This window comes from Manacus candei, unplaced genomic scaffold, assembly GCF_025592945.1.
Source record: "Manacus candei isolate 608988 ecotype Guabito, Panama unplaced genomic scaffold, ASM2559294v1 h1tg000023l, whole genome shotgun sequence".
Taxonomy (NCBI): domain Eukaryota; kingdom Metazoa; phylum Chordata; class Aves; order Passeriformes; family Pipridae; genus Manacus; species Manacus candei.
Genome location: NW_026138071.1, coordinates 753525 through 777747, shown reverse-complemented (window position 1 = coordinate 777747; position 24223 = coordinate 753525). Strand labels below are relative to the sequence as shown.

General features: G+C 43.5%; 1 protein-coding gene across 1 annotated transcript; it reads left to right on the top strand.

Moving 5' to 3' along the window:
* Positions 1-1683: 1683 nt before the first annotated feature.
* On the top strand, positions 1684-22706 carry SCTR (secretin receptor). Its single transcript, XM_051786726.1, is given in 15 exon segments — positions 1684-1746; positions 1748-1807; positions 1810-1911; positions 5706-5832; positions 9826-9936; positions 13874-13977; positions 14274-14371; positions 15358-15490; positions 16317-16470; positions 16560-16620; positions 17158-17227; positions 19744-19835; positions 19919-20057; positions 20229-20270; positions 21205-22706. Coding segments are annotated over 15 exon segments (1533 nt in total). The 3' UTR covers positions 21382-22706.
* The last annotated feature ends 1517 nt before the right edge of the window (positions 22707-24223 follow it).

Here is a 24223-nt window from a genome sequence, read left to right as displayed (position 1 = left end):
GAATAATAAAATATTCCTTCAGCCAAAGGAAGAAAAAGAAGGACTTGGCACCCCATTGAGACGATACAGCACTGCCAGTGTGGTTTCTTCAGACAACTGTAATGACATTGTCTGGCTGCCTCTCAGACCTCCTTTTAACAGTTTGTTTAACCCTTTGACCAATTTCAACCAAACTCTGTGGGAAAGCAGAGCTCTTCAAGAAATGAAAGTCAGTACAAGTTTAGTGTGGACAGGGGCAAGAAGATGAAAGCATTTGCCCTTTTGGAGGGAAAGGATTATGTGTGAGTGCGGGAGCTGGGCAGGTCAGAGGTAGCCTTGGGTTAGAACAAATGCTGCCACTTGCCTGATTCCTGCTCTGGGGGTGTGGGGAGAGATGAGGATGGTGTGTGCAATGGGGAGCGTTGCAACTCAGCATTCCTTGGGAGCACATATAGACATGAACTGGAGTTACCGGGGTCAGAGTGGGCATAGAAAGGGCAGCACTTGCTAGGAACCCCAAACTCCTTCATTGTGCTGCTCAGTGGATGACTTTCTTAATCCAGTGGCTGGATTTTCAGTGCACAGGTAAAGAGCCATATGTTTCACGGTCACGGTCATTGACTGTACTGGTAGATCTGGAGCACATCTGCATTCTGGGCAGCCCTTCATCAAGTTTGACCTGTCTGGGGCAATGGGCGGTGGTAAACTGGAATAGGTGGTAAAAGATGTTTTGAGACAAGGTGAGGACTGCTGTGCTTTGAGAAAGAGCACTGGTACACAGTGAAAACTTTGGCTCCTTTTTGAGGCCACATTCCATATTGTGCTACAAGTGAACTTGGCAAGCAAGGGTTTGGAGAACCTACTTTGGCAGCTGAGAGCTCACACCCGGGTCAGCATACAGCCTATTCACAATAGTTTTGCCACAGAAGCAAAACCTGGAAAACAAAGAGTGCTCTGCTGCCAGGGGATAGGACTGCTGAGGAACTGTCTTTGGGGAACCCAGGATGGCTGGACTCTACATCCCAACAACAAGGTACCTGAGGGATCCAAATGCAATGACAACTCGCAACCTATAGCATTGGGTTAAAATGCAGACTGGCTGTTTCTCTGGATGTTGGATACGAGAGTAAAGTCCAGGGAGCATTTGGAGTCTTCTTTGGAAGGGGTGGGAAGAGCCGATACCCTGTTTACCCTTTCTCTGGTGCCTACCCCAGACTTGAGGTTGTCTTCGGCTCCAGCAGCCGTGCTCACCTGGGCTTGGTTGGACCTGTGGGCAGCCAGCTCACCTGCAGCAGAACCTGCCAGCCTGCTGATTCCTGGCTCTCTGGGCCGTGTGCTTGCTGATATGCAGAGCTGTCGAGAGCAGAAGCAGTGCAGGCAGCCTGAGTCACATTCCTCCAACTCGGTTTCTCAGCAGAGCACTTATTCCAGGGCTGTATTTCCCCTTGATTGATTACCCCTGCCATTGTGGGGCTGACATCTTGCACAGGAGTCCTGCTCCATCCCTTGTCATGGAAGGACATGAGGAATGATCATTCCCCAGCGACACCCATCGATAACAGTGAATAATAGCCTGGAAAGGAGGCGGATGACAGTAGGAACATGCTCAAGAGAGGTGCTGTAATTCTTGGGACAGGACGCTTCTGCAGAGGAGGAGGAGGAGAGATTGCAGGGTGGACGGGAGGGGGGGTCCTTTCACTACTGATGCTCTCTAGAGCTCAGCAGCTGGAGAGAAACATTGGCTAAGGATGGTCAAAGCTGGGAAGGAAAAAAAGCAAGGAGGGAAAAGGACAAAGTGAAAAGAGCTAGGAGCCACACTGGAGAGTATAAAAACATCCTGGTGACCTCTGATGCACAAGGTATGAAGAAAACAGACTGTCATTGACTATGTGGACAATCTGGGTGATAATCTTCTGGATTTCAACTGTCCCGGTAGGTGTTCAGAGCTATTTATTTGCATTTGCATGGAATCACATGTTGTATGAGTAATTGAACCTCTGTTCCATGAAGTTGTGGTGTGTCTGTTTAAAAAGATCTGTGTAGAACCTGGGATTTTAAAAATTTTCTTATTTCTGCTGCTTCCTGCACTAACTGACAGTGCACAGATAACTAGGTGCTGGATGCCTCAGTTTTCCCCACCTGTATAAAGACAACAGTGTTACTAACCTGCTTTGGTAAACATAGCAGATTCTGTGAGGAAGGAAAAAAGAGTTGACACCATTTAGGGAAGCTTTACCGATTCACACCAGCAATCAAACCCCTAAGGGGCAATGCCCACCTCTAGCAGTGCCTTCCTGGACTCAGAATGGGGGAATGTTTAACCCACAAAGTTTAGTTTCTTTCTTTTAGGTTTATGATTTGTGGTAGATTGTCACTGCTGATCTCTGGGCTCCCAGATCGGTCACGAAGGACAGCAGAACCTGGGCTGTGATTTCCAGGTGCTGCTCAGCTCATTCAGATTTTGAAGGCATATAAAACAAAGGGTGAAAGATGTCCAGCTTGGATGTGACAAGTTAGGGAAGGATCAAATCACTGTTTCATTGCAACTAATGGAAAGATCAATTTATTTGTCCCAGCAGGGGATTTGGTTCCAACTCTGAGAAAACCTGAGCTCTGCCTAGATATTTTAATTGCAGAGTGAATGAAGTCTGCAAACTTTTTGCCTTTTGATCATCTCCTACAATAAAAATAGTGACTGTGATGGTTTTCTTGTAATTTGGGTTTCTTGTTCTTAGTTCTACCTAAAGGACTCTGTAAATAGATGTCATTGCTCAGGGTGTCACCAAGAGCACCTCCTTCTGTTTGTTCTTTTTCTAGCTTTCAAAACACCTACTTTGATTCTGTCAGGCATCTTTTGTTCTTTAAATCCTCTCATTAAACGAAACCTACTTACTCTCAAATGAAATGGCTGTGAAATTTGTGGCTGCAAATATAAATAATAAGTAGTGTTTAGATCCATTCATTTCACAGTTTAAAACCTGTAGTTGGCTGTTGCTATCAATATTACAAACTGCAGCTTTTTACCTGTTCTGGACGTTGAGTTATCACAGCTATTTCTGTTTGGAATGAGTTTGGTACCTTCTCTTTAAGCATAATATGAGGATGTCTTGTCCCCTGCCTTGCTGGGATAGAGTTAATTTAGTAGTTGGTAAAGTGTTAAGGACATCAGAACTGCTTCAGGGAACTGTTTAGGAAGAGACATAGAAACAGCACGTTTCCTCCTCGATTTCCAGCTGCGGGGGAGGCTTTTTGCTCCCACTTGTGAATAGTAAACACGAGTGAGACTGAGCACAGCTGGCAGCAGAGTGGGGTTTCACATCGCTCAGCAAACATCCGCACACTCGCACCCAGCCTGCCTGGTTGGATGTCAGTGTTGGCAAAGATTGGCTGAGGGACAATGTTTGTGGAAAGCAAGGGTTTTAAACCAGCACCTGAAGGCTTCTCTGCTTTCCCAGGGCTTAAAATCCTGTTACCTGCACATCTATTGCCAGGCAGTGGTATCTAGCTGATCAGAAGGGCAGGGTGGATACCACTTTGTGGGGTAAAACAGTAATTGTAAGGCATTAACTATGCCATATTCCTGCTTGAACAACACATTTTATGTGAGAAAGTAATGCTGTATCAGATCATCAGGGTGGTCCTCACAGTTGAGTGTGCTAAAAGCGTGTGGCCTCGTTCTAGCCATAAAGAAATAACACAGACTTTAAATCTTTCTGGAACAAAAGCTTTCTTAGGACCTACATTTCTTAAAAGAAAACAGTGCCCACGCAATGTAGAGGATTATTTAAGATGAAGTGTTCTCCTGTTTCTGAGATCGTTAACATGACTCCTAGCATTTATTTTTACATATGTTCAGTATCATCTTAACAAGCCACATGCAACCCAGACAAATTGTGTTGGCCACTTCAAATGCTCAGCACTAATATTGTTTTTTAACATATTTTCAAGGCAACTTTGGGCAGTAGAGTATGTTATAGGACTTAGCTGTCATACTTGTACTTGTGAAGTCTGAAAATGTAGTAAACTGCTTTACTACTGGGAAGCAAATAAAAATAGAGGGTGATAAATAATGTACATTTAAAAAAAAAGATCTGACAATATTAGAAATTATCAAATTCATCCTTCAACTAACAAATGAAACTATTAAATGCAAATACATTTCTTTAGACATATTAGTCCAGTCAGACATTTCAAAGATTAGGTGGATTTTAAAATTTATTTTTTTCCAAAGATTACATGGATTAAAAAGGCATCTAAATCCTGGCATCAGAGGATAGTTTATTTCATCTGAATTCTTTGTATGTGTGATTCCAGAAAATTCATTACATTGTGCAAAACCAAGTGGTTTCTAGTTTATTTATTTCATGACACACGAAGACAAGGGAGAGGGATGCTGAATTTAAACACACCAGACCAATTAGATGAGGTATGATACATTGCTGAAAAGATCAAACTTTGTTCAAAAATACAATACCCAGAAAAATTCTAGCCAAAATAATGGGAATATGGTCTCTGATGTTTGTTAGGCTAAAATTTAATTGTAGAAAAGTAATAGTTCTCATTACAAGGTTTTCAGGGATCATTCTCTATCCCAAATCTAATCTGAAAGTGATCAGCAATGCTACAAGATGGATTAGGTTAAGCAGGAGTATGATGCTGCCGGGTTAACTTTTCCTAAAAAAAGGACATAAAAAAGTTCTATCTGATACTTTTCAGCTAATAGATCCTGATGACTGGCTTTTAATCTTTTCAATATGTGTACATATACGTATGCATATATATATATATATACACACATATATATATATGTACATAAAAGGTCCATAGTGGGAATTTATAAAGATTTTTGGGTTTATTCACGAGGGAGGAATTATCTAATTTGTTATAATGAAAATCCACTTATATTCTGTGTTTTTGTTGTCAAAAAGAATAGAAACTGATAAAATAATAGAAATGGTAAAAGTACTTTTTTTCTGCATGATACTGGGACCTTGTCCTGCAAATAATTTTGCAATGATTTTCAATATATATAATTTTAATGGTCTGTAGTTGTTTGATATTCACTTATTTTGGTCTAGCTATATGAAACATAAACACACATTTAATTGTTACATAAGGATTGAGTGAACACTAACATTATTTTATGAGAAAGGAGGATGGGAAGGTGAGAAAATGACCTCAGGACAAATTACCATCTAAGTTCTCATGAAAATCTGGGTGAGATTCTGCTTTCTGATGGGTTTCTGCAACTGGTCAGTAGCAGTAAAACAGGCTCGGGTGGTCTGCAACAAGTGGGCATATTTACCTCACTTGTGCCCAGGAAAATAACCTGTCAGATCTATGGTTTAAATTGCCAGGGGTGAGTAATTAATTCTCTGTTACTCTAAGAGACTCCAGCAGTGTCCTGGATTCCTGCAGTCTTTGGGAAGAGCATCCTGCTCATGTACTTATTTAACAGAATAACACATTTTTCTAGATATCAGTAATGTCATGAAAAGAGAGAAGACATAAACTCAGTTTGTGCTTGCCTGCTGCTACTATAAAAATGCAGACTGAATTATGAAAATTGACTGTATTTCAAGGAAACTGTCTCTATTTCAAGGAAATCTTGCCCTCAATCAGTTGATAAATTTGCATGGGGAATGTGAGCATAAAACGGGAAAATTCTATTGAGATGATAGAAGTTGTAAGAGGAAAAGTGATTACACTGCTTTTAAAATTTGTAGATCAAAGCTGTTCCACCTATCTGTGACCTCCTGAGCGTCCTGAAAAGGGAGGAAGAAAAGTGTGCTGAGACTCTCTCCCTGGAGGCACAGAACAGAACGACTGAAAATGATCTGCTCCTGAGCTCAGGTAAAGGCTGAACGAATGCTCTCAGATGAGCTGGGTGGCCTCAAACTCAGATACCTTCACATCCCTCCCCACAGGAGGCATGCACTTTGTGTGCATGTCTCATTTAGGAGCAGAAAAACACTTAAGATCTGTTATAAGCCTTTGAGAGTGGGATTTTGACTCCTTACTGTGGCAGCAAGAGTTGTAGGAACCTTCTAATCCAGTTGCTCAACTGTAGTCTTCACAACTAGGGAACACACCAGCAACCAGGTCTTGCAAATTGCAATCAATCATCACATCTTGGACAAGGATAATTTACAAAGTCACCCCAGTAAGCACAAATTTACTTAACTGTATTTGCCTTAAAAATCAATGAAGACCAGCAGCCAGCATTTAAATCACATGTCCTGAAGGTCCTCATTGCTTCCTCCTTACTCTAACTTACTGCCACATAACAGAGTTCTTGCACTTCAGTGAGGATTTATCATCATATAAAGGAGTATTTTGGCCTGGGAAGGTTTCATGGTACTGAGTCCTTATCATGTAGACAGCTTTCCTTTCACAGCTGAGCAAGTGTGTTCATGTGCAAGGGGTCTCAGAGAAATAACTGCAAGCGATTATTAAAGCTTGCCTATGAACTGAGTGTCAGTTGCCCCAGGCAGCAGCTGGGTCAGCGTCTCACAGGGTGCACTGTATGTATTTTTCGTACATTACCAGCCATCAGCACTGAGGATGGGGTTGTGTCATTCACAGCATCTCACAAACTGAACTACTTCAGTGGACTTCTGCAGACCATAACACGGCAAGGTCCTCACCAGCGTGAAAAGCGAAGGAGCTCCCATGAGACATGCTGTGTGCAGGGTGTCCTGGCCAGAGATAAGCTAGAGTTGAGGGTTTTTCTTAGTTTCAAAGACTTCCTCTCTAGGAGAGAGTGTTGGAGACACAGAACCATTTCACTGTGACCTGGCCCAAAGGCAGGACTCAGAGGGAAGATGTACCACCTGGTTTCTTAGGATGCTTAGCATTTTTCTCTGATCTTGTTTTGTCCCTGTGAGCCTTGTAGACTGATGAGTGTGAGCACAGCTTCAGGGCATTGCGCCCCAGTAGCAGTGACAGGGTACCCTATGGCAGATACTCCACAAGACAGATCTGTCTCATTGCCTATAAGAAGTTTGATGATATGAATAAATCAGTATTATTTGTTTCCTTCAGCAAAGAGGAGGGTGGTTTGTCAACCTATCTATTTCTCTGCTTTGGTCCTCTGACATGGCTCCACTGTTTCCTTTGCACCAGAGCTCCATAGATGCAGACAAGTTAAACTTCACAGGACTGTGCAGGTATGGACCAGCACTAGCATTAGGAGGCAGTCCCATTTTACAGATGGTCTTATTTTATCTCAGTCAAATACTATCTCCCCAGCAGAGACTTAATCCAGTTTTAAGTTGGATCCACATCTTAAAATTTCCCCGAGGCCTCTCGTTACTAGAAATTTTTTAACAGGATACTTCTACCCAAAATTCTACTGAACCCTAAGACGGGTTTTTTACTTGGGTAAATTAGGGAGTAATACTTTTATTCTGTGTAATAACACATTTGAAAATACCTCCAGCCTTTAAGTATCTGCATGTCTGAAGTGCATGTGCAGAAAATCCCACATAGGGACTTCAGTTTGAAGAAGAGAGGAACAAAACTCTGGGATTCAGTGCATGCCCTTGGTGGGTCATGCAGGGAGGGAGAAAGGTGGCTTTGCAGGGTGTGGGTCACCTTCCATACCCCATCTGTCCTGTGCCTGCCCCAGAATCTTTGAGTGGTGCAAGCAGGGGACAAGTTCCCACCATGCTCCCACCCACATCTCTGCTGCAGTGCTCACATCCCTGTGAAGATGGCACAAACACACAGGGTTCATTGCTGGTGAATCAGGCACAAAGTACCTGAGCATTAAGTGTTTCTTATCCTGCTGCAATATAAAGGAAAAGGGACTCTGCCCTTGTGATACTACGACCCTGGTAAAGGGCGTAGTGTAACATTAAAGTAACCCAAGTCACAGTTATGCTCTTTTTTGTGCATGAGTGAAGACAGGATAATTCTCTTGGGAGCACGGCAGGGAAGCTACTGGAGATCCGGGACCTCTGATTATGGTGACACCATGTATTGCTGCTCAGGGAATGCTCTGTTTGCTACTTTAGGTAGATCCCAAAGAGCACAGGGATGTCAGGGAGGTGTTGCTGTGCTTTGCCTCCACCCCAAGGCTCTTTAGCTAGGTAGGGATGGGTCCACGAGGAATGGCAAGAAGCCCACCACAGGAGGAATGGCTCCTCCGGGGTTTGTTTTCTCCTCCTGGATAGAAACCACCCCAACATTGTAGTTTTGCCAGGTTTTCCTGTGCACTGAGTCTGATTTGGGGGCTTTATGCCAGTGGCATTGGCAAAGGTTTGATAACCCAAACAATGCACCATGTCAAGGCATAAATATCACCCAAGGTGATGTTTTGTTTGCCATTAAACTGTTGCTTTGAAGTAAATGGTTACCAAGTCCTACAAACATTGGCACAGGGAGAACACTAGAGCTGTGTTTTCAGGCACTGTCATGCTGGAGGAAATCAATGCATTTCTAGAAATGTAAATATTTTTGTCAGGCTAATGGGAGGCTGGGCTTATAAAACATGAAGCGTTTGAGGAGGTGCTTGATCAGCATTTCCTCCCCTCAACTTTCAGGGAGCGTGCGGGGCAGACGGCACATGTCTGGGTACACCAGGAATACGGTGGTGCTGGCGTGCTCCAGCGGCCTTTTTCTTCCCCTATCTTGTTACAAAACCCACAATGAAAGCTGTGCTAAAACCAAGGATGGAGAGTGGAGGCAAAAGGGAATGAACCTGAATGATTTCAGTCTATATCTGGAAAAGAGCAAAATAACAAATGGCAGGATTGCAGTTTCTCTGTAGTACAAAGAGCATGAAGTGTAGGTCTTCTCTATTAACACTCTGCACTGCAGGCCAAAATTCATCCATGCCAGATGCCAGCACCTAAGCAAGATATTCAAGTAGAGATCCCCATCATGCTGTGCTCCACTGACCATTGGATCAGCTCCATCTCTACCAGCCCTGCCAGAAGGCAACACAGTCAAGCCAAGGGTGCAACTGGAAAATTTTCCTTCTCACCCTGACTGTGGGAGTGGACCATGACAAACCCATCCTTAAAATAAGCAGCCCTTGCACCTAACTGGGGAAAACAGGGTGAATCTAGGCAGCCAAGCCCAGCAAGCGGTCTGTTGGCATTATTCACATCAGCACAGCCTTGGCATAAATGAAAGAGAGGACTATTTACGGTGATAAAAGAATGACATTGATGTTGTTCCTCACTTTCCTTTCCCCAGTATAATTCTGAAACTGTTTAAACTCCTAGTCACAGAATCACAGAATCACAGAGTGGGTATGGATGGAAGTGATCACAGTGGGTCATCTGGTTCAACCTCCCTGCTCAAGCAGGGTCATCAAGTTGTATTTTTTCCTGTTTACAAAAATATTATGTAAGGAAGCCATTAGGGTGACTCAAAGTGGAAGCTTTAGAAAGACTGAAAGCAAGCTAAAAAATTCACATGTGGTTTCCTTCATCTTCCCAGGGCCACTCAATAGTTTCCAGAAAAGAGATGGGTAGTCAAGGGCCTGATGTGAAGTTCATAATGACTCAAGTTGCTCTTTGTGTGTCTAGGAAAGACCAGTGGAGTCAAGGACCAGAAAGGGACAGGTCTGAAGGTTGCTGGGGCTGGTTTGAAGCAAGCAGGACCTATTCTGTCCTATCCAGGTCTCAACAGGTCTCAGCAGGACTTGCTCTGTCTCACCCAGCTTGCTTTTCAGAGTACTGAGCACCTTTGTTCCTGTAGCTGCCCTGGTCGTGGGGAGATGTTGCATGGTGTTGCATTGCTTGGAGATGTTTTACAGTGTTTTGTTGTTGGAAGGAGTTTCACGGTGTCACATCACTGGGAGATGCTGATGGTATTTCACTGTTGCCCCCCCAGGCAGGTGTGCTGGAATGTGGGATAACATGAGTTGCTGGCCTTCATCCACTGTGGGACAGACTGTCAATGCTCACTGCCCTGAATTCTTCCAGATGCTGACTGGGAAAAAAGGTAACACTAAAATTATGTTTTTCCTGCCCAGGTGTTTTTTATTAAACTGTTATTTATGAAACACTTTATTTTTTATTTATTTACAAAGATGCCACTGTCAGGTCTGAACTTGAAGTAAAATTTTGTCCCTGCTTCCTTCAAAGAACAATGGTCAGTTAGCAGCTCAGTTTCCAACACTAAGTTAAATATGGAAAAGCCTGGAATTATAGTAGCAAGATGTTTTAAGTGTTTATTTTTCTTCGCCAGGTGGAAAAAAGTACAGGAAGTAAATGCTATCCTGAAAAGCAGGCTTTTTTAGCATGGTTTCTCAAGGGAAAGGGTTTTCTCCACTTAGATTCTGTGTTTATTTCTGCTTTCCCCTTTTAATAACTCTTGGAGCCAATGGATGATCTCAGCTGAGCTTGATGGGGACAAAACTTCACACAGCATTAAGTTCACACAAGTTTTGGCAAAACATCCAGCCAAATAGGCAGAAAAGATCCCTTTTTTGCCCTCATCAAGAGGAAATCTGCACTGGGAGTTTATCCTTTGGCTCTGACAGGCTCCACACAAGTGGCACAAACTCATGGAAACTCAGGTTTCATGGCTCACCAAAACACTCAAGTCAAACCGAGATGAGCTCAAGCAATGCTTGTCGTTTTCCTGGGACTTAAGCTAGAAATGAAATGAAATTTATTCCCTGTAGGCTACAGTAATAATGAGCTATTAAGTAAGCCTGCTTTCTGTTCATTTCTAGTTTTCAAGTAATGCCTAAGAAATGTGCTTACCTTTCTCTTTAGCGAGTTAATGATTCCAATCAGAAGAGAGTTTTGCATTCTTCAGTTATAGGGCATGGATTAGTGAGGTCCAGTACTTACAGAAAAGCAGACAAATTCATTTTATGAAGGGAGGAACAGGAGACAAAGTATTAGATTGTCTAATAAAGATTAGATAATTCAGAAGAGAAGCACTTAGTGCTCTTTAAATAAAATCAGACGTGAGCCACTCAGATTAAAATAAATACCGTGCTACTTTCTGTACACACGAACAGTATCTGCCCATTGAGCCCTATAATTTGGTTTAAAGACAAAGAATAAACTACACAAAGGCACAGATCGCTGAAGAAATCATCCATCTGACATTCGCTCACAAATCTTTAGTGTAGGGATACCGGCCCTTAAACGAAATCCCTGCTGGTACGGCCACTAGAGGGAACTGCTCCCTGCTTCTGGCCTTCCTACCAGGGAGGAAAGCAGGAGTTTGTACATCCAAAGGTCATAATTACATCTCAAATGTTCACTGCGTTATCTTGGAGATAGTCTAACAACTTACACTTTAGTTGCCCTCCTTAACGAGAAGCTGAGAGCTGAACCACTTCTGATAAACAACAGAGTGACAGTGTTCAAAATAGAACCCCAAGATGTCATCCATTGGCATTTGCATCTTATTTCTGGCTCTGCATCTGGCATTTTGGGTCAAAATCAGCAATAATTTATCCTCATTCTCATGGCTACATTCTTCGTTGACTTTATACTGTGGTGGGCTTGCGAGTCCTGCGTTTAATTACTGCTACAGTCATCGCTCTGTTTGAAGCAATTTTGAAAAAGAATCTGCTTGCTTCAAAAGAAAAGTAAAAGTTTTCTCTCATGACCACTTACAAAGCACATGGGCAGCCACAAATGCCAAAGGCCCATAGGTTAAGCCATGTAGATGGCTCTGAGCGCTGCCCAAACCCTGCTCTCTGTGCTGTTGAGTTTTGTTCGGACATCTAGACTTGCATTTGCAGCCCAAACTGTCTGGTCCCTTCCCACCTAATAGACCAAAGAAACAAAATTATCTGGAACCGATTAACACAACTGAAGTTCACATCCAGACCTGCACATTGTGTCTCAGGCAAGAAAGGAAGGAAGGTGTGACAATCGTGAGGATTCAGAGGCAGAGAAAGCCAAATCTGATGGCCCCGGTTCCTCAGCCATCTCTTTAGCCAGAGTTCCCCTTTGCCTAGGCAACTTCAAAAGCCTCACATGGTACCAGTAAACACCAAGCACTGATCCTTTAACAGCCTGCAGACCCCAACTCTGCTCTGAGTAGGGCACGCTGCAGTTTCCCCAGTGTGTGTGTCACCCATAAACAAGGAGCACTGCTGAAATTTTGCTCATGTCCACCCCTATAACATGCCTGGCATCATCTCCTGTGCTTCGCATATAATGAAATAGAACACCAACACAAAACTTCACACCTTCTTGTCTGATCTGCTTGGACAGCCTCAGGCAAAAACCAGTTACAGGTGTGTTTGCAAGTACAGTGCTCTGCTCGGGGTTAAGTATGCTGTGTCTTAGTAGTTGATGCTGAAGTGGAGAATCTGTCACCACATCACTCCCTTGTTGAGTGCCAAGGCAGGCTGGGGAGGACTGTTTGGGAGAGCCGTTTCTTTCCTGTTATTGTTGCATTGCAGCAGGCACAGAAAACCTGCCTTATAAAGCAAACCTGGCCCTTTCAAAGATGCTAAGCTGGAACAAGATGTTCAAAACAGAATCAGAACAATAGTCTGATACAGACACACCCAGAGCTCTTCCCACTCAGAGTTCTCAGCATGTTTGCTGTGCCCTACAGGTTTACAGAGGTGAGTTCAAATCAAGTGCAGAGATGCTGTCAGGTCACCAGCATTAGCCCAGAGGTAGCAGGAGCCCTCACTCTGTCCTGACAATCTCAGCAGGGCTCCAAAGAGCATAAACCATTGCCAAACACTGCTGCATATACATCTCCCTCTGTTCCCTCAACACTGTGGGGATGTTTTGCAAGAGCTAGATGCCCTGGAGTCCTCATGGCTAAATGCGTGGGCAAAACCCAAACTTTTATTGTGCCTTCTGGCAAGGCTTGTACTAAGAAGGGCTGCTGATTTCATGTCCCTTCTCAGACCCTGCTAACATTGCAATCACTGTAAAAAAGCCAGGATTTCATTCCATGCTTCTTAACAATGGCTCTTACCTGACAGTTAAATGTGATTAGGACAGTGGGCAGTGGTTTCACTTCTCTGGAATAGTTTCTTTTCTCCTCAGCACATAACCTTCATGCCTGCTAGGGTAATTTTCTTCCAATGAGATTGTCAGGTGTGTAGGGCAGGACTTCCCACTTCCACTTTAGCGCCAAACATTCACATGGATGAGTTTGAAACTATCCTGTTCAATCATATTCAACTTGCTGGGGATCCATCTCACTCTGCTTTAGGAAACTAAAAGTCAGCAGAAGTGGGTCAGACAAACTGCCCTCTGCAAATATCTGTCCGAAAAATGAGTTTGGATTCTCCAAATGCCAGTTTTTCTCCAAAGACAGATGTGTGGAACACAGTTGGACTCAAGCATTCAGTTTTCAGAAGTTGAACTTAAATGAGGGTAATCTCATCCTAACCTTTAATTTCCAAGTAAAAAAGGAAATCAACAGTCTAAAAAAATATCCGGTATGGGCTATGTGGAAAAGTCTTTTAGTTTTCATTTAAATCTCACCAAAAATCTGTGACCATCTACAGTTACTTTGTCCCTTTGGAGCATGACAAACCACAGTAAGGAGGTGGGACCATTCAGCAAAATATCAGGTTTACATGGAGTATGAATCTGTGAACAAGTCATGTGTTTGCTGATCTTGGAATAGTGGCCAAGAAACACTAGATGTACTGAGCAGTATTATTTATGTTGCAATTAATAAAAACACATCCATCACAGTCATCCCTGAGTGGGCAAACAATATTATGACCCACACAAGTACACCGGGCAAGTATCAACAGAATTAGCTCAGCTGCATTTCACCTCCAGCTATGCAGAGTGCACTGCCTGGGGGCACGTATTCTCCTGGCTCCTGAAGAAACCCTACATTGTGGTGACTGACCCCTGAGGAGAACAATGATACAATTGGAAATGGTCATACCTTCTTCTGTCTTTTTTTTTTAATTGTTACCACACAGGTTTTGTCTACAGAAATTGTACAAGTGAGGGCTGGTCAGACCCATATCCGAGACCTGATATTGCTTGTGGCTACAATGTCAATGACACGACCAACGAGGCAAGAGTGAGTCTGAGTGCCCATGACCACAGATCTGCTGCTTTGGGGTCCTGGGGGAGGAACATATTAAGGAGAGACTGAATGATGTTGTGATCTAACTCAGGTGGGGTTATTATTATTGGTAGTTTTCAGCATGAATGCTTCCTGCAAATGATCGGAATAGGTTGCTTAGGGTAAAATTTCAGTAGCTGATTTTACAAGAAAATTTAGTCATTAAATAGGAGGACACACCTTTCTCTTGGCATGGGTTAATCTCTACCCCATAGACAAAGGTAAACATGTGATTATGTGTTTCCCTGCAGCGTTTCTATTTCATGACCTTGAAGACCATGTACACCGTCGGATACTGCACCTCCCTCGTGACACTAATCATAGCCTTAGCAGTCCTGGCCTCTTTCAGGTGAGGAGAAACATCTCTGGTTTGTGTTTGGTTAGGACTTCTGGTCATCTCAGCTGACACAAATCCTTCAATTGACTTTCAGGGCAAGTTAAAAACTTGAAGTATTCCTGAAAACCTTCACAGAAATCAGTGACAAAATTTATTTCTGAGTTTTGACTCTCAAAAAATCTCAGATCTGCTCATTATATTGTGCTCTCCAGTTCTTTGAAAATGTAGCTGGATGAATGTTCCAGATGGCATTTGCACCAGTTCCCTGCTGAGGTCTTCCCATGATTTCAGCATCCCTTGGGCAGAGTGTCTTTCCCCCTGCTGCTCTTTTCTCCACTTCAGACTGTGGCTAAAACTTTGCTCTAAGTGTCACTGCATTGACTTCTGGCAAGGTGTTTCAAGTTTCTATCAGCAATCTGACAGTCAGTTTATCTTCATGCACCCTTGTAACCTGGAATTTGTACTGTGCTGCTTATTCAGTGAAATTAATTTCCCTTACAGTAAATGTCAGGGCAGCATGTCTGGGTGGAAGAAAACCCAAATACTTTGAAAATTTATATTCAGGCTGCACGGACTTCAGACACAGATTATGTGGTGATTTAGTACAGAAATCATTGCAGGCACAAGTGAACTGTGCTGGCAGAATAAATAAATTCACCCAGGTATGAATAAACACCTTGGGTTTGTGTTGCTCCAGAAAGAGGGAGGGAGGCTAGAACAAGCATATTGGCATGAAATCACAATTTTTCTGGCAAGGTACAGCTTGTTTTAGTACCTGAGTGGAGCAGATGTAACTGCAGCTTTTTAAGGTCTTCTCTAGGATATTCCTCTTGGGAGATGTATTAGCCTTTCTTTCTTTCTTTCACAGACAGAACAACATTGTTCTTCATTTGTCAGTTTAGCAGTACTAAGGATTGAAACCTGCTGTTTACAGTCACAGGCTCCCCACACTGGCAAGGAATGTCACTTCACAGGATCTCTCTCTCTTTTTTTCACAGAAGACTTCGCTGCACAAGGAACTACATCCACATGCATCTCTTCACATCGTTCATTTTGCGAGCCTCATCCAACTTCATCAAGGATGCCGTTTTGTTTTCCTCCGAAGACATAAATTACTGTGGGGCACAAACGGTAACCCTCTGCCTTCCAGCTTGCTCCACCCCTCAGTCTCCCAGCAGGATCCTAGCAGGATCTAGTGAACAGGGAAGGAAATCTCCATCCCAGCTTTACATTCATCATGAGGGGTTATGGGAGAAGAGAGGTATGCTCTGCCCCTTCTCCGAGAACACATTAAACCCCTATAGGGTCTCACACTTACACTTCAGTGTGAGACCTGATAGGGGTTTGCACTCAGAGAGTCTGGGAAAGGAACTTTCCAAATTTTGAAATGCTTTTGCCTTTTTCTTTTTACTGGCTGCAAAATATTTTGAAAATTTGGGCGTGCAGAGGGGTGAGCAACGCTGGAGATGATGGTCAATGCTTTAAACTAAAAGACAAGAATTAGGGAGAGAAACAAATGTAAGCTTGTTTTGTTTTAACCCACCAGTTTTGCTGGATTTTTGTTGCTGAAAAAGAACATTTTAAGCACATTTTAATTTGTCTTTAGCAACTGTTTTTCTTGGGGAAAAAAAGATTGATAGATACATTTACGTGCTTCTCTAAGGTGATATTAATGTTACTGATACTAAGAAGGCAGTAATAGTGAAACTCCTCTGAAACAGTAATCTGAATCCATGTGCCCATGACACATTCAGTTCTTCTAGTGAGGCAGTTGATTAATGCACTTAGCAGTTCCAGCCCTGCTTTCTTGTCATGTGAATGCTTGTCTCGAGGACACCCATTTAGTTCCCTAATTGCTATAAAATCTCTATTTGCCAAGATTAATTTACAGCTCGCTCTCTCTGTTAGAAGGTAGATACAAACCCAGGCAAAAGCTAATTATCATCTCTTTCCTCAGGCTGGCTGCAAGCTCACCATGGTCTTCTTTCAGTATTGCATCATGTCTAACTACAGCTGGCTCCTCGTGGAGGGACTGTACCTCCACACTCTCCTGGTTATTTCTTTCTTCTCGGAAAGGAAGTTCCTCTGGTGGTTCATTGTCCTCGGATGGGGTACTGGTTCTCCCTTCAGTGAGAATAACTGGGTTTGTTTTGCCTTTGGGATGGGCTCCTGAAGCAGTAACTAGCTTTTCCCACTGCAGGTGCCCCAGCTGTGTTCGTGGCTGCATGGGCGACTGCCAGGCAGTTCCATGAAAATATTGGGTAAGTTGTATGGAGGGGAGGAAGCTGGCAAACCAGGGAGAGCATGCAGCCTCTGTGCAGGCTGTTCCATGGGATCCTGCTCATTTCTAACTGCTGACAGCCAAGTAAATCAACCAGCATCCCACTCTGGTGGGAGCCTGGATCCTAGTGTGGGTGGGAGTAGCTGAGCAACCTGAGGAAATACATCAAATTCCATTTCAGCATTTTTCAAGGGTAGAAGGTAGCTTTCAAGTATGAATTCAGCTCATGATGTTTTCAGTATCTGTATTTGACTTTCTGAATGATGAAACTGGGTTCCTTTCTCTTTCTCCCTTCCAAAATTTTGAACAGTGTTTGTACTTTACGAGAAGGTCAAACTGCTGTCCAGTGCAGGTGGACAGTTTTCTGTAAGATATGTTGTACCACTAAGTGAGAACGGGAAATTAATTTTGTAGAGAAGGGAATAGGGGCCTATCTGAGGTGCAAAACAGACTAAACCTCTTTGAACAGACACCAGTGTTTTGATAACTGACTGCACCCTCTCTTCTATTTTTACAGGTGTTGGGACATTAACACTAATGCCAATACCTGGTGGATCATTAGAGGCCCCATAGTTTTGTCTATTTTTGTAAGTCTTTTCTGGGACAAGCAGACTCAAACTGTATTTTCAAATACTGTAAAGTCAGACATCATCTACTTGACATGCTTTAGAAGTGTGTTAATGAACCGATCTTAGACATGTGTCTGAACTGGTGTGACACATAAATTACTGCTTAAGCAGCTTCTGCTCAGCAGGACTTAGTCACTAATGCCCCAAAGCTAAGTTCACAAGGAAAGCTAGAGTGTCCTCCCAAGAAGCAAGAGCCTGAAGAAGATCAGGTTTCCACATCCTGTTGATTGCATATGAACTTGGCTGGCTTGTGGAAGCTTGTTTTGGACTGTTTCAGGGAAGGCTCCAGAGGAGGAACGAGTGGCTGTACATTTCCGTACAAGTGCCTTTATGTGTCCTGGTCAATGCCCCTCTCAGCAAAAACAAAACCAACTTGCCTTACATGACCACTGTCTTTTGTTTTAAGCAATGAACACAACTCACAGACTGCACACTCCACATATCAGTGGACAGCAATTATACTATAATGGCATTGCTCAGTGAATTAAGGCACAGGCATTGAAACTCAGTGTAAACCTGCCCAGTAGTGATGGCAGTAGTGATGGCAAGACCAGTTTGGTGCACATAATACTCAGCAGCTGTGGTTGAATATTTGCTGGTGCTCACCTTCAGAGACTTAGGTACTAAGGGGCTGGAGCTGCTGTTCTGCCCATGGAGATGCTCTGGGTCAGACCACGCTGCAGTGACCTGTCTGAAGCCCTAGTCCAGAAACATGTGAACTGTTGGTTGCTCTTAAGTAACCTGCTGACACTCTGAGCGAGAACCCAAGAGCAGGTTGAGGTTTTTGCATTGCCAGTAAGAACCATTATGTTTGCAAAACACAAACTGAAACACTTGTACACCCTCAGAAACCCAGGTAGTAGAGATGGTGGGTTAAAGTTCTGCTCTGGTTTACCAGTGAGAAATCCTGCAACTCCACAAGACAGCACAAGTGATATGGGATCAACTTAAGGAGGTCACGGCATTTATTTTTCTTAATGAAACAACCCTCACCCTGGGAGCCACTTTAAATGTCAACAAGACCCAGGCATTCTACAAGACAAAAAGCACAATCTTAGTTTATCTTTTGGCGGCCACCACCTGCTATTGCCTTCTCACTTCCCTCAGAACGCTGATCATGTCCAGTGTAGCCACAGAAGGCAGGAGCCGCCTACATGACTGCCTCTTTACCCAAAAAGAGGCTTTACTCAAGCCCATAACCAAACAAACAGCCAGTTCTTAAGAACACAGATCTAATCTCTGTATTCCTCACAGCCTTCAGCAGTTCAAAGGGCAGAAAAACAGCACCAATAAACACCTTTGTGCTCTCAGGCTCATGCTCATTCCTGTGCTGCCCGCGGGCAATTCCTCCCGGCAGGAATCCCCCGCTCTCCCTTCCCCTGTGGTTTTCATCTAAGAAAAGTCTTGCTCAGCCTACACGGCTCGTGCCTGGCCTAATGGGTTAAAAACCCCAGAATCCCCAGACCCAAACCTCCTTTTCCTCCCCAAACCCCTGAAACACTTCCGTCTTTCCTTCATGCTCCCAACCCCTACCTCCTCCCAGCTCTACTGCTTTCCTCATCCTTTCCCAGCTTCCCCAAACTTCCAGCCTTCTCTAGACACCCACGTAGCCACACTTGCTCTCTTTCCATCCAATAATTTTAGGGAACCCAGGGTCTGTCCCATCTCCAATGGACCTGCTTCTTTTAGGGAAACCCGATAGCCCAGAGCCTTGCTCCAATGTACACAGAGGAATGCACTTCTGGGATGGTGTTTCCAGGCACAGGGAAGGGTTAAGGGCCTGACGTGGTGCAGGGTGTTGCAAAAGGGGTGCAGGTCTGGGGCTGTGCAAGATCAGCCCCAGGCTGTGCCTTCCCTGCAACTCCCACTCTTTGCCTGAGGGTCAAACGAGCAGAAACAGCTATTGCCTCATCTTCACCCAAACTGAGCAGCAGAGCAGCATTTCTATCTGATAACCACTCTTGGAGAGGGGGAAAATGCAAAAGGAAGAACTCCAGTGTCAATTCTCCTCTCACGACTTTTAACTACTTTGCCTCCATGATCCCAAATCACGCTGAGTCTCTTGGCAGGGAACAACTGGCACTTGCAGTCCCAGTTAGCAAGTGATAGCTCCCGTGCTGCCCCTTTGCTAGCAACCAAAGTGGGTTGTGTCTGAACTCCAAAGCCAGAAGAGATCCTACCAATGCACCTGGCCTCCCTTCCCGTTGGTGATTTGCCTGGATAATAAGCCCCGATCATGCCCAGAACTAAAGCTACAGCAAACAGGCAGTGAAAGCAGCTAGCACCCAAGCCCAGGGTGGCCAGGTGGGCTGGAGAGGCAGGGACAGAGACTGGGATGTGGACATGGACACTATTTCTGCCTGCTTTGCCCAAACACCCCAAACTGGCTCTGCTGATAGCTGGCAGTTACATAAGTGGATACTGCTTGTGTTGTGTTTGTTTTTGCATTCTTACATTTTTTATTTTCTTTTCAGATTAATTTCATTCTCTTTGTCAACATTTTAAGAATCTTGATGAGGAAGCTCAGATCACCTGAAAGACGGAGCAGTGATTTCAACCAATACAAGTATGTCCCCTACATGCCATGTAAGTCCACCTGAGCTCTTCTTGCTCCTTCTACACCAGCTTTCCCTCTGTTTTCATTCTCAGGAGACTTGCAAAGTCAACGCTCCTCCTCATCCCTCTCTTTGGGGTCCACTACATCATCTTTGCTTTTTTCCCTGAAGATGCAAGCAGCGGCACAATGGAAATTCAGTTGTTTTTTGAATTGGCTCTTGGATCATTCCAGGTAATATCTGACAAGCTATTATTTCTTTAAAGTAAGAGGCAGAACATCTAACTCCGCAACAGAGCAGAGTTCCAGTGGCAAAGCCAAGCTGTCTGATTTCCCTTGAGATGCCTCATCCCCATTCAAAAGCTGGAACTGCAGTTCTGTGACCACTTCTTTTTTATCTTTTAGGGCTTTGTTGTGGCTGTACTTTATTGTTTTCTTAATGGTGAGGTGAGTTTAGTGTGTATAACATTCCTTTTTATTGCTGAAGCATGCCTCATTAATCAGTGGGATACATTCCCCAAAGAATGACATGTTTTATCTGAGGGTTTTCTTCCCAGCTACCTAACATCACTCATGAAATACCTCCTGGACCTGGCAAGCCTAAGTAATTGTATGCCAGATGCAAACTTCTCTCTCAACTATTGCAACCCTTTCATGAATCAGATAGCATTTTTACTGTCTGGGAATGGAGGGTGGGAGCACCATCCTGCACACAGTCACACTGACAACCAGCTGTTTCTGATGTATGGTGCTACTACCTGTCATCCCATGGCTGTTTTCTTTGCTTGATCCTTGGGAGGGAATTTATCAAGAGCTATATCCAGTCCAAATTTATCAGTATTCTCATAAGCTAAAGCTTTTGGTAGAGGGACCATTTCCTCTGTAGTTTCAGGATAACTCCCGGGCTTCTTACACTCTGAAATGCTAAACCATTGCCTAAGAAGAAAAAGTCACTTTGAAATGAAGGAGGGGTTTGAAATACTCTGACCAATCCTTTAACAGGGTTGAGGAAAAGTTGTTTTGAAAATAAAATCTGCCTTTTTTTTTTTTATTATTTTACCTCAGAGTGCCAAAATATCCTGTTTTTATAAGTTATAATAAAATTCTGAAAAAATCTAAACCAAACATTTACTAAGGCCAGCTAGGTTCTGTGGACTGTTTTACCTGCAATTAAATAGAAAACTGTGCGGCTGCAGCAACAATATCACTGGAAGCATCAAGAAACAGGCCCTAGCCTAACCCCTTAAACTGAGGGTCAAATAAATAAACCTAAGCCTTGGCACAGGTAGCCCGCTCTCCTTTTCCTGTTACACTGCTCTCCACAGTGCAGGCCTCCAAGATAAACCAGCTGAACTAAGTATTTTGTGACCTTTCTACCTAGGTTCAGCTGGAAGTTCAGAGAAAATGGAGGCAGTGGCATTTAAGCAAACACTTGCGTCAGCACCTCAGCACCTCAGCGAGTAACGGAGGAAGCGGCTTGACTCAAGAGATGCACATGGTGAGGTCGAGCCCACCAGAGCACAGGAGAGAAACCCTCCAAAGATCAAGCGTGCTTTAACACTGTATGCCTGGAGGATCCCTCCATGCTCAGACACACATGGCTAAGTCCCATGGGCTGAGCTGGGAGTCTTGTGTACGTATCCAAAAGCAGGACTTGGCTGTAGGTCAACAGTTCTTGAAGCACATCTGTTCATGTATATCCTGTGTAGCACCACAGTTATTTTGCAAAGCAAAATGAGCCAAAACTCTTCCTTGAGCTTTTGGCCACAGTAATTTGTGTTTCTTTCCACATCGGTATTTTTCAGCTGCTATTTCCACCTTAAATGTGACCTTTCATTTTCCATGTGGCTCTCCAACAGCTTCCAGGCTAATCCAGGCTGGTGAATTTTAGTTGTTCTCCATTTCTTCTGCTGTGGAAGCTGGGAGGACATTCAGTTTTAAATGATGAAGGTTACACGTCATCCTTAAACACAGCCTGTGGGTTTGAAATGCAAAATTAACACATACCTAAAATTTATCAAGGTTCAAAGCTTTCTTCCTTTGCCTCTTTTAACAGTGGAGACCTTGGAAACAACAGTGGTTCAATTTGAATATTTGTATCATTTTGAAATGGTAAAAAAGCTGTTATTGCATATTCCAAGAGTGGCCAAAAAAACTTCAGAAAGATAGCTCATTCCTATTGTGTTTGTACCTCTGAGACTGGTCCATTTTGTCTTTCAAGGGAAGAAATGAAAGTACTTGAGATGTTTAAAACTCAATTGAAATGGACAGTAGAACCTGTCTGGTGAAAAAAAATACCATATTGGCTACCAAAAATCTCTTTAGAGTCTCCAATCACCCAGTGTGCTGAAATCTGCAAGACTGTGCACTGTAATATGCTGTCACAAGGTATTGGAGCTATTACAGCTTTATGTTCTAAAGGACATAAACAAGAAATTTCCTGGTTTAAATGGGAAAAGGATAAAATAGTTGTCCGAGAAATGCAACCAAGTCTCCTACTTGATTTTGTATCTGCAGTTTCTTAGTTGGGGCGATTCTTGGCTGGGTTTCTACAAGGGCAAAGATGACTGAATGGAAAGCAAAGGTGTTTATCACTTCTCCCTCCTCCCGATCACCTAAACACATTGACAAAACATTCATGGTATGTCCAATGCTGCCTGAGCGGCATTTCCCAACCCCCTCTGCCAAAACTGCCCTAACGAGCTTTTAATCACACCAAATGCCTACACGGTAGGCTTCTGCCATTTTATCAGAAGGCAAACAAACAGAGAAGTTCAAAGGATGCATTCAAGGTTAAATAACCTGTATACAAGCAGGTTTTTGAGTGCTATTAGCACTGTTTGAAACTGACATTATTCAGGAAATTTTTTTTCGAAGTAGCAAGCTTTCAAGTTGACTTTGTCCTTTAAAACTCAGCCAAAACAAGTGGAAGGAAGAGCAGAAGCAGGATCAGTCCTGTGACCAAGGGAGAAGTAAAAGCCCCTCCATGAACATTTAAGTAAAAGATCTCATTTTTGCCGACTCACCAAGCCAAGCAGAGCCTCCAGCCTTCTCGGGGGTTCACTCTGTCCCAGTGCATTTAGCAAGTCAGATACTTCTGAAAACATATAACCTTAATTTTCTCTCTGGCCTACGAATGCGACCAAGAAGAATGAGACAACTTGTATGTTCACTGTCTGAGAATTAAACATTCATCAATCAAGCCAAAGCAGCTGTTTGTTTTAAATGCAAGTGCCTCCTTCCGGCATAAATGAAGAAATATAGATTCAGAGATTCAATAACATGTAATTAATTAGATCTGATGCAATTATTGGCCCTCCCACAAGCCAGTGTAAGAGCTCAGCCCTGCAGTATGTAGTAAGGACCAGCACAAGTTTGGGGGGAGCCCAGGCTGAGCTTGATACATATTTGTACAGGACCCTGGTGAAACAGGAACAAACCACATGTCCCAGAATAAAATGCTGGTCTTTTGCATTTAAGAAAAAAAGTTCTAGCATAAGCTATTGTTTTACATGGCCATTTTGGTTTTATTTGTCTTGCCTGCAATAACAAAAAAAAAGAGGAATTATTCCCAGATTCTGTATTACACGTTTGCTTCAGGCATTGAGCACAGACCCGGTTTGTGTGAAGAGCTGAACTTCCACAAAAACTCTCGGATGTCAGCTGGCATTCAGAGTCCTCAGCTCTTTGGGAAGAGCATGTCCACTCGGGAAGGAGCCAGAAGCAGGCAGCATTAGGAGTTATGATGCTGTGACCTTGTCCTGGTTCCACCTAGGCGTTGGAAGCTGCTGCCAAATACCACCACAGTGGACTGGGTTCTCACCTCCCCCATCTCCTGCAGGCAGTGCAAAAGCTCCCTGCCCTGTTGAGGATCTTGCTTATTTAACTATGCTGAAGGATACCAGAGAAAAGAGCTATGTAGCTCTGGAACATTGACATGTTTATAAGCAGATGAAAAGGAACAGGAAAATAAATCTCAGCAAGCAGTGCAAAAAGCAGGAGGTAAAGGCACACAGGCTGAACACAAACAACATATTCAGAGTTCACCAGCTTCCCTTTCATTCATTACACTTGCTCTTGAGTATTCAATGTAAAGCAGGTGGGTTTTAGCAGTAAATAGGGGCTTAGTACCACCTTTCACTCAAGTCGTTGTCATTGTTCAGGGACAGCAGTGACAGCCTCTAGCCGTCTATTTCAGGTCCCCTGAGGAGCCAGCTGTCCCTCTGCAAGCCAGCAGGGCAGGCAGCAACTCCAGCAGCCTGAGCTAATCAGCAGACTAAGAGCTAATGAATTTAAGAAGAAGTGATTAATGTATTTTCTCTCCAAAGACAGCAACAAGGAAATTCCCAGCAAAACTATCAGAAGCAAAAAACAGTAGTTGTGCCGTGAATAATTGCATT